The sequence below is a fragment of the Eschscholzia californica genome, unplaced genomic scaffold (assembly GCF_041429995.1).
Source record: "Eschscholzia californica isolate CP2 unplaced genomic scaffold, dmEscCali1.0.p SCAF_1, whole genome shotgun sequence".
Classification (NCBI taxonomy): domain Eukaryota; kingdom Viridiplantae; phylum Streptophyta; class Magnoliopsida; order Ranunculales; family Papaveraceae; genus Eschscholzia; species Eschscholzia californica.
In genome coordinates this window covers 2,620,977-2,633,826 of record NW_028238198.1, presented here as the reverse complement: position 1 = coordinate 2,633,826, position 12,850 = coordinate 2,620,977, and the positions used below count along the sequence as shown (strand labels likewise).

General features: G+C 36.6%; 2 protein-coding genes across 4 annotated transcripts; both read left to right on the top strand.

Moving 5' to 3' along the window:
- Nucleotides 1-1,883: 1,883 nt before the first annotated feature.
- Nucleotides 1,884-6,185, top strand: LOC147563181 (uncharacterized). Its single transcript, XM_086656004.1, has 2 exons — nt 1,884-3,113; nt 6,171-6,185. The coding sequence occupies exons 1-2, from the start codon at nt 1,884-1,886 to the stop codon at nt 6,183-6,185; spliced, it is 1,245 nt and encodes a 414-aa protein (XP_086512130.1).
- Nucleotides 5,170-11,699, top strand: FTSH6 (FTSH protease 6). Of its 3 annotated transcripts, XM_086635464.1 has the most exons (7): nt 5,170-5,276; nt 5,415-5,643; nt 7,820-8,237; nt 9,090-9,630; nt 10,223-10,536; nt 10,675-10,915; nt 11,239-11,699. In XM_086635464.1, the coding sequence occupies exons 3-7, from the start codon at nt 7,891-7,893 to the stop codon at nt 11,578-11,580; spliced, it is 1,785 nt and encodes a 594-aa protein (XP_086491590.1). In that variant the 5' UTR covers nt 5,170-5,276; nt 5,415-5,643; nt 7,820-7,890; the 3' UTR covers nt 11,581-11,699. The 3 variants fall into 3 exon arrangements, with proteins under 3 accessions (XP_086491590.1, XP_086491584.1, XP_086491582.1); XM_086635458.1 differs by having other exon boundaries at nt 5,170-5,643; XM_086635456.1 differs by lacking the exons at nt 5,170-5,276; nt 5,415-5,643 and having other exon boundaries at nt 6,978-8,237.
- The last annotated feature ends 1,151 nt before the right edge of the window (nt 11,700-12,850 follow it).

The window sequence follows — 12,850 nt, the reverse complement described above, 5'->3', positions numbered from 1 at the left end:
CTTTTTTTTTCTTTATATGAAGATAATGTAGCAACTAATTTCTAGTAGCAACAATAATTGGAGTATACTTTCACTTGCACATATCTTTAGGTTAACATTGGTGTAGATTTTGGAGATGGGACATGAATCATGTAAGACTATACAATTTAAATAGATCTTAAGCTAAGACCTCCTAGTGATATTTAAAGTGTCTGTATATATTGTTCATTTGGTTGTAAGTTTGTCTTGTTTTATATGTGTGATTATTCTTATGTCATTAAACTCTATACCATATATTTAATAGTAGTAGAAATAAATACTAGAATCTTATCTTTAAAGGAGAAGGCCAGGGGCTCCCATGAGTTGAGGAGAATGAGTCAAGAAAAGGCATCTCAATTAGTATGTTTTATTTGATGAAGATCTATTACCTTTGTCTTTATAATTTTTAACAAAAAGTTAAATAGAGATGGTCCCACTATGTTTCAAAAGTCTCCCTGTGTTTAAGAGCTTAATTGGGTGATTTAACTTGTTAGCCGTTGATCAAGAACTTTTGTCATCAAATGTTGTCTGTTTTTTCATGTGGTGCCATGTGAAGTATTCTTACAACAATAATGAAGTTGTTGTAATAATTTTAGATTTCAAATGTTCATAAAAAAACTCATGATTTTTTTGGTTTTTACTTTTTGTGGTATCAAGGAAGGTAAGTAGTGTTAGAAAGCAATTGATAACCCTTCTTTGTAATTTAGTCCTTATTTCCAGTTAGATCTAAATTCTGTCATTTAACTTCATTGTATCTGGAAGCAGCCGTTAGTGGTAATTAATGAAGTTATTTTTCTCCCAAAAAAAAAAGAAAGCAATTGATAACCAAATTGAAATGTCAAATGTTATAACAAACTACTACATCTTGATAATGAAATTGGAACCGACTCCTTTAGATATTAAAATTAGAAGTCAATATATATGGGTCCCTACATTTTTTTTTTCATGGAGTTGTTACAATACCAACTTTTTATATCAATATTTTAGAATTTTCTTTCATGGAAGTGTGTATTGTTTTCCTTAATACATTTCTTGAGTAGGACTTGTGGACCAAATTGACCGAATCAAAACTCTATTTACTATGAACAACAAGTAGAGAAACTTAATTAAATGCATATGAGATCATTTCCAATTTCATTAGAAACATTAATATGGAAAAGTTCATATTTACAAGCAACCAATAATGATATGTAGTATGGAGTTATTGAGTTTTAAATTGGACGTAACTTTCGTGCGGCCTCATCTTCGGTCTTAACTCTCTTGACAATATTAATATCCTCCAGAACATTTTAGATACATTCAGTGCGGCCTCGGGCCAAATGATTAACTATGCCAAATCTACTATCTTCTTTTCCAAAAACACCCATCCTAAATTCAAGCGGCTCATTACTCGTAATCTGAAAGTTCACCAAGCTTCCTCTCTAGACAAGTACCTGGGCACTCACCTCTTCATCGGAGCCAATAAAAAGCAAGTCTTCTCCTCCCTCCTTAACCAAATTCAACATAAACTCTCTAAATGGCACACTAATCTTCTCTCCCAAGCTGGCCGCTCTGTAGTGATCTCCACTATAGCAGCGGCCGTTCCCCGATACCAAATGCAATGCTTTGCCATTCCTAAAGGCATTAGCAATCGCATTGAGACCATTCAAAGGTCTTTCTGGTGGGGAAAATCGAAAACCATTCACACCATCAACTGGCAACAGATATGTAAGCCCCGCAGATTTGGGGGGCTGGGTATTAGATTACCTTCTCTGGATAATGAAGCCTTCCTCAGTAAACTCCTTTGGCGTGCTCTCAAAAACCCTGATTCTCTTTGGACGAAGATTCTTAAAGCTAAATACTACCCGAAAGATACCAAACCTTCTATGGCTAAATCTAACCATTCCTGGTCTTGGAAATCCATGATGCAGCGTTTCAAACAGGTCCAGGAGCTCATCTTTTGGGACGTGAATAAGGGAACTAATATTAACATTTGGGAGGACTACTGGATTCCGAATCACAAACCTCCGATACCAAACTTGCACAATTGCAGATTACTTACGGTTGATCAACTCATCAATAATAACCAGTGGAACGGGATTCTGATTCATCAACTTTTTGACAGCGAGGTCGGCAAGGCGATCTGCAGTATCAACCTTCGACATGATAGAGATGACTCTATGAAATGGTCTCTCACCAAATCAGGTAACTTCACTATCAAATCCATGTACTTTCACTTAAGAACTAAAAATATGGACTACCATCATCCAGAGTGGAACTATATATGGGAAATACAAACGATACCTCAGATTAAACTGTTCTTATGGAAATGTTGTACCAACAGTCTTCCAGTTCGTGGACAAATTGGTCAGTATATAGGCAATGTGTTTAACTGTGGTTTTTGCGACAAGGTCGAATCGTTATCTCATATCATGCTCCATTGTACTTTTACCCGTACTATCTGGTTCTTCTTTAATGTCAGGGTGGAAAGTATTGACAATCTGCAGGACTGGATCTTGAAATGGAAATCCTTGGAACCAGAATTGCAATCCCTTTACGCTAATGTTTTGTGGTTCATATGGAAAGCTAGATGTGAACAATATTTTTCTTCGAAGGAACAAACTCCGGTCCAGGTTATCAATAACATTAAAGGGTCGGGTTTTGCCTTTAAGAAAACCAAACCAGCAACAAACAGAAAGGACTCGCCGGTCTGGCAACCTCCTGAATCCCCTTACCTAAAATGCAACGTCGATGCTTCATTTAAGACTCTTACAGAGGCGACAGGATATGGCGGCATCATTCACAATGATAAGCCAGATTTTTTTTTCGCTTTTGCGGGTGTCATCAGAGGCCAATCGGCAGAAGAATGTGAAGGACTAGGCATTCTCAAGATTTTACAGTGGGCGCATCAGCTACAGATAACTCATCTTATTTTGGAAAGTGATAATCTTAATATCATTCGGTACCTGAACAACTGTAGCTCGACTATTGAATGGCAGACAGAGAAATTAATGGACAACATCCGTGAGATTTCAGGCCACTTCGTCTCTATCAGATTCGTCCACATTCCCAGAGACCTTAACAATTGGGCGGATAAATTAGCTAAGTGGGGTAGTGTAGGGATTTACACCCTTCTACTAGTGTTTATAGCGGAAATATGACATCTAATGTCTACACTAGTATTCCCAGGATCACATGCAAAACTAGTAATTAATCTAATGGAGATAGTAGATTACCTTAATCGCTTTTCCCTCGAACTAGTTGAATTGATTGAAGAAGACCAAGAGCTTCAAGTGTAGCTCCTCTACTTGGGACACGAGCAATCAATTTGATCTCCCACCTTGTTGTATAGCTAGCACACCAATGGTGGTTGGAAAAGAAGAACACCTTCTTCTTTGACTAGATTGATAGTAATGGGAATTAGCTCACTTTCTCCTCTCTACTTGATGTGGTAGAGTAAGAAAGCTTAGAGAGAAATTCCACACCTTATTCTCTGCCCTAAGAGTGTTTATATAGAACCCTAATAAGAATCCACCTCCTTTTAGGTTTCCTAAAACACCCTTTAGAATAAGATTTAGGGAAATAGTCGAAAATAGCAACTATTTGTATTTTCTCAATTCCCTAAGGAGGAGGTGCCCAAACACCACGAAAATTGGCAGATATAATGTTTATTATATCAGCAACTAACCCTCCAAAATTCAGCCCAATCCGAGTCCTAGAAGTACCCGAACCGGTCTAGGCCCAAAAACCCTGTTTTTGGCCTTTTTGTACTATCTTTGCCTAATTCCTTTTGAGGCCTATGAGATATGTTTATGGGACACTCCCATGATTATATCTCACTCCCACTAGTCATATCCTAGATCAATTTGTCACTCTTATGTGTAACCCGTTGTAGGATCCGATCGAAGTTAGCCGCGAATTACTTCGTAATTCGACGATCGTAGTTGGTCTCTAGCTACAACTCTACGATCCCTAAATCAATCGGACTTGATGATCTTCCACATCAATTGTCCTATCCGAAAAATTGTTCGCATTGTCACCTTGGTCGAAGGACATCTCCTTCAACTCCTTCAGACTCCCACTTGGACTTAGAACAAGTGCAATGCCTCGATTCCCATGTCAATTTAGTATCCCATCTGATACGTCACATCATTCAGACTTTCTTGATATCCGAGTACAACTGTAAAAGACAAACGATTAACTTTTAATCCGTTTGAGCGCGGCCACGCATTTTCAGTTGCTACTCATCAAGTGGCCTTGAGACACTTTGTACCTAATGTGATTAGGGTGACACAATCCATTCTTGCGCTCCCACTTAACTTCATGTCTATCCTGTCCTTCCCAGTATCCGTCTTTATAACCTCCTTTTACGGCGCGGCGTTTAACGGAACCAAAGTCGGGCATTCCTTACATAAGATGAGTGGAGCACTCATGTTTTGAGGAATCTCTCCAATTGTCTTTATGAGAAGTATTGACGTTCATCACGAATGATGTACTTCTCATTTGAGGGTTATCCAGTGTATAAACCTTTTATACACCCACGTAGTCGAATAGAATATACTATTCCTATAGCCCATGAAACTGCGCTAACCCATCGACTCCCGTGCTAGTCTTCGTGAGTCATTGTTGTCCATGCAATGACCTGGACCAGGGATTTTTGATAATAAATATTCCAAGTTCACTTAATAGGGTTTCATTCATCAGATCACGTATCTGACAAACCTATTCGGAACGTTTTATTATCTATGGACTGTCGTTTAAACACTAAACCAAGTTTAGACGACTGGTGAAATAATTCTTATTATTTCTGATAACGAGAGTTGTAAATCTGAGCCTCTTCCGTAAAACTCCTTTTACCCACTCAGTTTTACTTGTCGAGGTTTAAAATTACACGTCATGCCTTAGACTGTGTATGAATCTCATACTATGTCTTAGGTGACAGTTTAGTTTGACTACCGTGGTAGTCGGTTTTAAACTTTGCTTATTATCAATTAATTTGAAGATTACTATCTTCAACCTTGATAATATCTAGTAATCTTTACTAGAGTTAAGGCCTTTAATTCTTTGTGTAGTATTTGCAACAGTTCCCGGCTTAAAACACTTTTAGCCTACTTTCCTTCCATGTCTGGAAGTTTGCTACGATGACATGTTCAACTTTGTACTACTTCATCCTTTAGTACAAAATCGTGAATGTATAAGATGAGCAACGCAAGTAGGATATCTGTTTTGACCTCAAGATGGGGCTCTCATTTTATGGGTCTGTCATTAATTTGAAGAAGGTGGATACAACTCAGATAAGTTCTCAATTTGTCTGTCCATAGTATCCATGATTATATGCTAAAATTAGAAACTGCCATTTTCTTCAATTCTGACTCCCTTAATGCTATGCATATATTAACAGTCTGAAATCTTCTCAGGAAGGGATTACTTTCTGTTCTCTACTGAGTTCTTGTCAAGATCTTGAAGCTGGATATTGAGGATAAACAAAAGTAGCAGATTACTTGTCGGAAACTATTGTGGCTGTGGGAGGTGCATTTGCCCTTTCGTGGGTGCTTATGTTTGACAAGTTCTTATTTTGTTGCTAGGTTAAAGAGTTGATCCCGTGTTAAAATCTACCCGCTGGTGAATGGTGACCGTCTCACAATGGTATTATATCTTAACACACAACTTAGGAAGATGGCTGCTTATAATTAGATTCTACCAACTTTTCTTCATCCATTTACTTGTTTAGTGTTGGAAAATAGGGTGGAAAGATAAAATATATAGGTCATTCTGTATTTGAAAATGAGGGGTTTTGTTTTGCTAGAAGGATTAAGGTGACATCGGAAAGATCACTAGGACGCCTGAAAATAACATACTAAACAACATACAAGTATTGCACATGCTAGGAAAGTTAATTCATTGTCGAAAGGAATTTTCAAATAACTATTTTATTTCCTACACAGTAAAGAAGCAAGAAAAACTAATTTCATATTCATCAATGATCAAAACTAAAAAAACAAGAAAAACTACACTATTTGATATTCATAAATGATCTAACTTTACTATTAAAAGGGTTTGAAGTTTTTATCTAAAGCAAATATAATCCACCCATTTTCAAGATTTAAAAAGTTCTTCAAAATTTTGACTAATGTTTGTCTCAATTGTAACACTTTGGATATTTTTGTCTATAGGCTGTAGCAGAGTAGTCAGTATACATGATTTAAGATAATGGGTTCTTAATTCTTACTATTTATGTCATAATTAAATAAGCTCGAAATCAATCTAAGTCACCCATTAGAATGAATCAGGTACACGAATCAGATAGAAACAAACGTTTTGAAATCTGACTCAGGTGAATTCAAGTCTCGAGTCAAGTTTTCAACTATGAAATTGAAAGAAAAACCAATCCCCATTTTAAACTATACTAGGTTTCCACCGCATCATAAGCGTGCAACAGATCTCTCTTGGTTAACGTCGTTGTGAGATGACACTTAATTTTGATTCCCATTCAAATCGAGAAGATGATGTTAATCTTCTTTCTCGTAAAGAAGAAGAAACATGATAGAAGTGGTTAAGAGAAACATGTGAGATATTCTTATAAATATTTTGAGGACATTGTGTAGAGGTTGTTTAGAGAAAACTTAAATTGGATTTAAATGGTTGAAACTAGTTTCTCTTTTTTAATCTCAACACAAAATATAGGGTATTTCATAAAAAAAAAACACAAAATATAGGGAATAAAAGATCAATTTATCCTTTAATTGTAGGTTTAAAATTTTCAAAAGATTTGCTGTTACTCGAAAAAAAAAAAAAATTCAAAAGATTTAAAATGATTTATTGAGAAATCCTAGTACGTGGCGTATGGTCGAAAACAAAATCCCAACAAAAATAGGTCAGACTTAGTCTTCCACCATGTAACTGACCAACCTGTGTTAATATATAGAATGGGATCATGGGAAGGATTTTTTTATACACAAAATGAAAATTCCCTAAAAAGAGGAATGTAGAGGAATTCTTTTTGTTTCTGGTGTTGCCAAGAGAGGAGTGTGGGGGCATGAATGGGGCAGCTATAAAACTTCCCCAATTATTTTCAGTCTATATGGAGGTTGGGCTTGTAAACATGGACTCACAAAATTTCAAGGAGAAACTCAAGCCCACTTACTAGAATGAATTCAAAATCACTAGAGAATTCTAGTGTGAGTATTGATGTTTGAAGGGCAAAGATCACCAAAACAATGAGATTGATCTAGATCAAGTTTTCTTAGTCCAAGTGTGTGGTTAATAGTAAAGAATTCTTAATATAACAAAATTATAATTGATTTTTGTGGATAATTCAAATCCACCTCACACTATAAGCATTAACCTTCATTTTCAAATCAACATCGCTCTAGATCCTTCATGAAACATAACAACATGAAAACAAACAAAACTCATCGCTTTTCTCTCTCTCTCTCTCTCTCTCTCTCTCTCTCTCTCTCTAAGCTCTTGAGACTGCCACAATTGATACCTTAACTACTATTTAAACTCTTCAATACTTTTTCCCTCCTAACCCAACTCCAAGAAAACAGCTTCAAACTTTCAATCATAATTCAACAAAATTTTGAGTAGGATACCACATACCTTGATACTTGATTACCTACTTCAAGGAGCTAAGTAGAAAAAATGGCACCAACTTTATCTTTATCAGTCTCTAACCTTCTTACCTGCAAACTTCAAGAGATTTCAAAGGATACCCATATTTCTAAAACCATTTCTATAGCAAACCCAAGTTTTAAAACAAGTTCAAATTCAAGATTAAGTAGGAGAAATTTCTTAGAATTCACTGGTTTGAATCTTATAGGAGGAGGTTTACATAGAGTGCAGCCAGTTAGAGCTGAACCAGAGAGACCAGAAGGGGTTACTTCTAGTAGAATGTCATATTCAAGGTTTCTTCAGTACTTAGATGAAGGAATGGTGAAAAAGGTAGACTTTTTTGAGAATGGAACTGTTGCCATTGCTGAGATCTTGAACCCTAATTTAGATAAGATTCAGAGGGTTAAAATACAATTACCTGGATTGCCACAAGAACTGTTAAGAAAATTGAAGGATAAAGATGTGGACTTTGATGCTCATCCATTGGAGATGAATATGACAAATATGATACTTGATTTGTTGGGTAATTTTGCCTTTCCATTGATTTTACTTGGAAGTCTACTTCTAAGAAATTCTTCTATGAACACTACTCCAGGAGGACCTAGTTTACCATTTGGACTTGGAAGGTATGCTACTTTCTCCAAATTATAATCTACTTGAAAACTTGACCCGTGTTAAGTTTGTAGTCGTCCAACTCAATAACCGATTGCAACAAGTAGAGAGGACCTACACATTATATTCTTGGTTACTATATCACCCTTCTCCTATGTGAGACAATTTTCACACGTCCCCTCGCGTGTGAGGTTTTTTGAGCCTTACACATGTTTCTTTTTTTTGGGTGATGTGGAGCACGTGTTTTTTTTGGGTGACGTAGAGCATGCGTGTAACTTTTGAACCTATCATGTGCGGTTCTAGCTCTGTTACCATGTTAAGTTTGTAGCCATCCGCCTCATAACTAATTGGTAATGAGTGGAGATGACCTAGACATTATATTCTTGGTTACTAGATCACCTTTATCCAATGTGAAACTATTCTCACAAACGGAGAGGAATTTGCACTACTAAATAAGAGTTCAAGTATATATAAGTAGAATTTGTTAAGTAGATGAGTCTTGGGCACCTTTTCCTTGCAAGTTGGTTTTCATCGAAAGTTTGGCCCAATAACTCTAACATAATACCAGAGCATCTTAAGATAGGGCAGGAGTTTTTAGTCTTCGCCCTGCGCGGAGGGGTAGTGCCGAGTGACTCCATTTCTAGCATTAGGGGAAGGTATTAGCATTATTCCATATTGCTTGGACAATAGAGTATGTTAAGTAAGTTGTGGACAATCCTTGCTTTGGAAGCCGGTTGTCAAGGAGAGTTAAGGCCAATGGACTAATATATATGGAATTTATTACGTACTATGTACGATATTGTTATGTAGTAGTTATAATTTCTTAGGACCTTGTATAATATTAAATTTTTTGAAATTTTGAACAGATCGAAAGCGAAATTTCAGATGGAACCAAATACTGGAGTGACATTTGATGATGTAGCTGGAATTGATGAAGCAAAGCAAGATTTTCAAGAAATAGTTGAGTTCTTAAAAACTCCAGAGAAGTTTTCAGCAGTAGGAGCTAAAATTCCTAAAGGTGTTCTCCTAGTAGGTCCACCAGGAACAGGAAAGACATTGTTAGCTAAGGCAATAGCAGGAGAAGCTGGAGTTCCTTTCTTTTCTTTATCGGGTTCAGAGTTTATAGAAATGTTTGTTGGTGTTGGAGCTTCAAGAGTAAGGGATTTATTCAACAAAGCTAAGATGAATTCTCCTTGCTTAGTTTTCATTGATGAGATCGATGCTGTGGGGAGATTGAGAGGAACTGGTATTGGGGGAGGAAACGATGAAAGAGAGCAAACTTTGAATCAATTGCTCACTGAAATGGATGGATTTAGTGGGGATACTGGCGTGATTGTTTTAGCAGCTACTAATAGACCTGAGATTCTTGATACAGCTCTGCTTCGGCCGGGAAGGTTTGACAGACAGGTAAGACTAATATTTCTCTCTTAAGAGTAGAAACCATAAAGTCTGTCCACATCGAACTTAAGCCAAATGGCAATGAGTTAAGATGCTCTACATAAGAGGACATGAAAGTACCGTTTCTACATGTGAGACTATTCTCACGCGTTACCCAGTGTGGTCTTTCGGCCTATCATGTCGGGCTGAACTTTGATACCATTGGCGAAGACTGAGAAGGTTTTAGATATTATATTCTTGGCCATGAGAATACCCTTTGTCCATATCAGGCCATTCTCTATAACTTAAAGATTTCCAATTCAGATAATCGTTATAGAACATTGTCTTACATTCCGGCCTGGCATTTTGGGTAGGTTTGGAGCCTAGGCTGATTAAGTGGGAAACCTGGGGTGGTTTAGGGTAGACTCATTTATAATCATGTACCGCTTGGAACTGGTTCAGTGGTGTGAGCGTTGCCTAAATCGGAACTGTGTGGCTGGTAGTGAGAGCGGTGTTATATCACAACGACAACCTTAAATCGTTCTGAACTTGTTAATCTGGTACAAGTAACTATGATCCTAAGACCTAAGATATAAAAGTATCTTGGGTTATTCCTTTTCAGGTCACAGTTGGATTACCAGATGTGAGAGGAAGAGAAGAAATTCTGAAAGTTCATAGCAAGAACAAGAAGCTTGACAAAGATGTTTCCATCACAGTCATTGCTATGAGAACCCCAGGGTTTTCTGGTGCAGATCTTGCAAACCTCATGAATGAAGCTGCAATTCTTGCTGGTAGAAGAGGCAAAGAGAAGATAACAATGAAAGAAATTGACGATTCTATTGATCGAATTGTAGCAGGAATGGAAGGAACCAAGATGACAGATGGGAAGAGCAAAATTTTGGTGGCTTACCATGAGATTGGACACGCCATTTGCGCGTAAGTTCTTCAACGCTTCAAGCATATATTTATCTAAACCTGTCAAGTAGTTGACATGAAATAGAAGCAAATAGTGAACTTTTAGAGTAAAATTGTGCCTCTGTTATGTACTTACGAGTTACGATATGCTATATTCAGGACATTGACTCCCGGGCACGACCCAGTACAGAAAGTTACTCTAATCCCTCGTGGGCAAGCTCGAGGACTTACTTGGTTCATACCTGGCGAAGATCCGGCTATAATTTCTAAGCAACAACTCTTTGCAAGAATAGTTGGAGGTCTTGGTGGTCGGGCAGCGGAAGAAATAATTTTTGGGGAGCCAGAGATTACTACTGGTGCAGCAGGAGATTTGCAACAGATTACTCAGATTGCAAGACAAGTAAGTTAATAAAGATTCTGAATCTGACTTGCATGGGTCTTGATTTGTTTGAATCTGAGTCGTCTTACTTAGTCTGACTAGACTGACTTGTATAGGTCAGGGGTACACTAGCCATTCTAGGTTATTTAAGACAATGCGTTCTTAGTCTAGGCTTATTTTTGTCTGACTCAAATGGACCAAAAGCAACCAAGACAGCCACCCAGACGAGTTAGTGCACAAGTCAGATTTCGAGTCAGATTTCAGATCTGAATTTAGAAATAACAGACACTACGTTGGTGATAATATGATGTATCTAATTTTATTCGGGTTTTATTTTTTTCCAGATGGTAACCACATACGGAATGTCCAAAATTGGCCCGTGGGCACTTACAGATCCTGCAGTACAAAGTAGTGATGTAGTGTTAAGGATGCTTGTCAGAAATTCCATGTCGGAAAAACTCGCAGAAGATATTGATACTTCAGTACAAGCAATTATCAATAATGCATATGAAATAGCCAAGACCCATATAAAGAATAATCGCGAGGCAATGGATAAACTAGTAGAAGTGTTATTAGAAAAGGAAACACTCTCAGGAAATGAGTTCCGAGCAATTTTATCGGAGTTTACTGACATCTCTTCGGAAGAAACGGTTAGAAAACATGTATATGAGCAAATTACAGCTTGAGCAACCCCATCAATGTATAATTCTAGTTAAGATTTTAAGTTAAACTTATAGTAGTTGGAATATGATACATGATCCATGTAAATATCAACATTATATATATTAAAGATTCTTGATGTAAATTGTTTTGATGTCTGAAAATGAGCAAGTATGAAGTATATCTTCATCGAATCGCTTACTTGATATATCTGTCCTGATAGAATCTGAGAAACTACACGACATCACCTCGGAATTACCCCCTGGAGGGAAACATTTTGTGCATGTAGCACTGGTCAATATAGAAAGTTCATGGCTTTAGTTAGAGCATACCCACAAGCTATAGTACTAAAGGGTACAATATCCGGTTGGGTAATTGTGTCGCACTGTTTCTACCTATCTAATTTAGGGGGGTAGTGGAGCGGGACTTTCACAGACTTTCATAGACAAAAGGTCACGTAGACATTTCAAGACATTTCAGATGACTTATTATAGACAACATGTGTTCATAGACATTTTCAAGACATTGAGAGTTTGTAGACAAAATGTCTTTATAGACATTTCAAGACATTTGATCCATAGACAAAATGTCCTGGGGACATTTTAAGATCTTGAGTCCATTGACAAAATGTGTAATGCATATTATATTTGTCTTTATAGACATTTCAAGACATTTGATCCATAGACAAAATGTCCTGGGGACATTTTAAGATCTTGAGTCCATTGACAAAATGTGTAATGCATATTATATTTGTGCTAATCAAAAATATATTTTTCGACTTTCGTAGACATCTGTAAATATTGTGGACATTGATGGACATTTGGTAGACATTTATTATTTTAATAATATTATTATTGTTTAATCACATGAAATAATATATTTATACTAACATTTCAAAAATATATTTTTCGACTTTCGTAGACATATGTGAATATTTGTGGACATTGGTGGACATTTGGTAGACATTTATTATTTTAATATTATTATTAATGTTTAATCACATGAAATAATATATTTATACTAACATTTCAAATATATATTTTTCGACTTTCGTAGACATCTGTGAATATTTGTAGACATTTGGTAGACATTTATTATTTTAATATTATTATTATTGTTTAATCACATGATGGACTTCAAATGTCTCTTGTTTTTTTAAAGACATTTTGGCTTCCAAATTTGTCCCAAATCCTTCACAAAATCCATCAACCTATGAAGTCCACCAAAGTCTGGGACATTTTGGAAGACAATCGAATGCCTCGGACTTTCATAGACTCTCAAATGTCTGGATTTGAA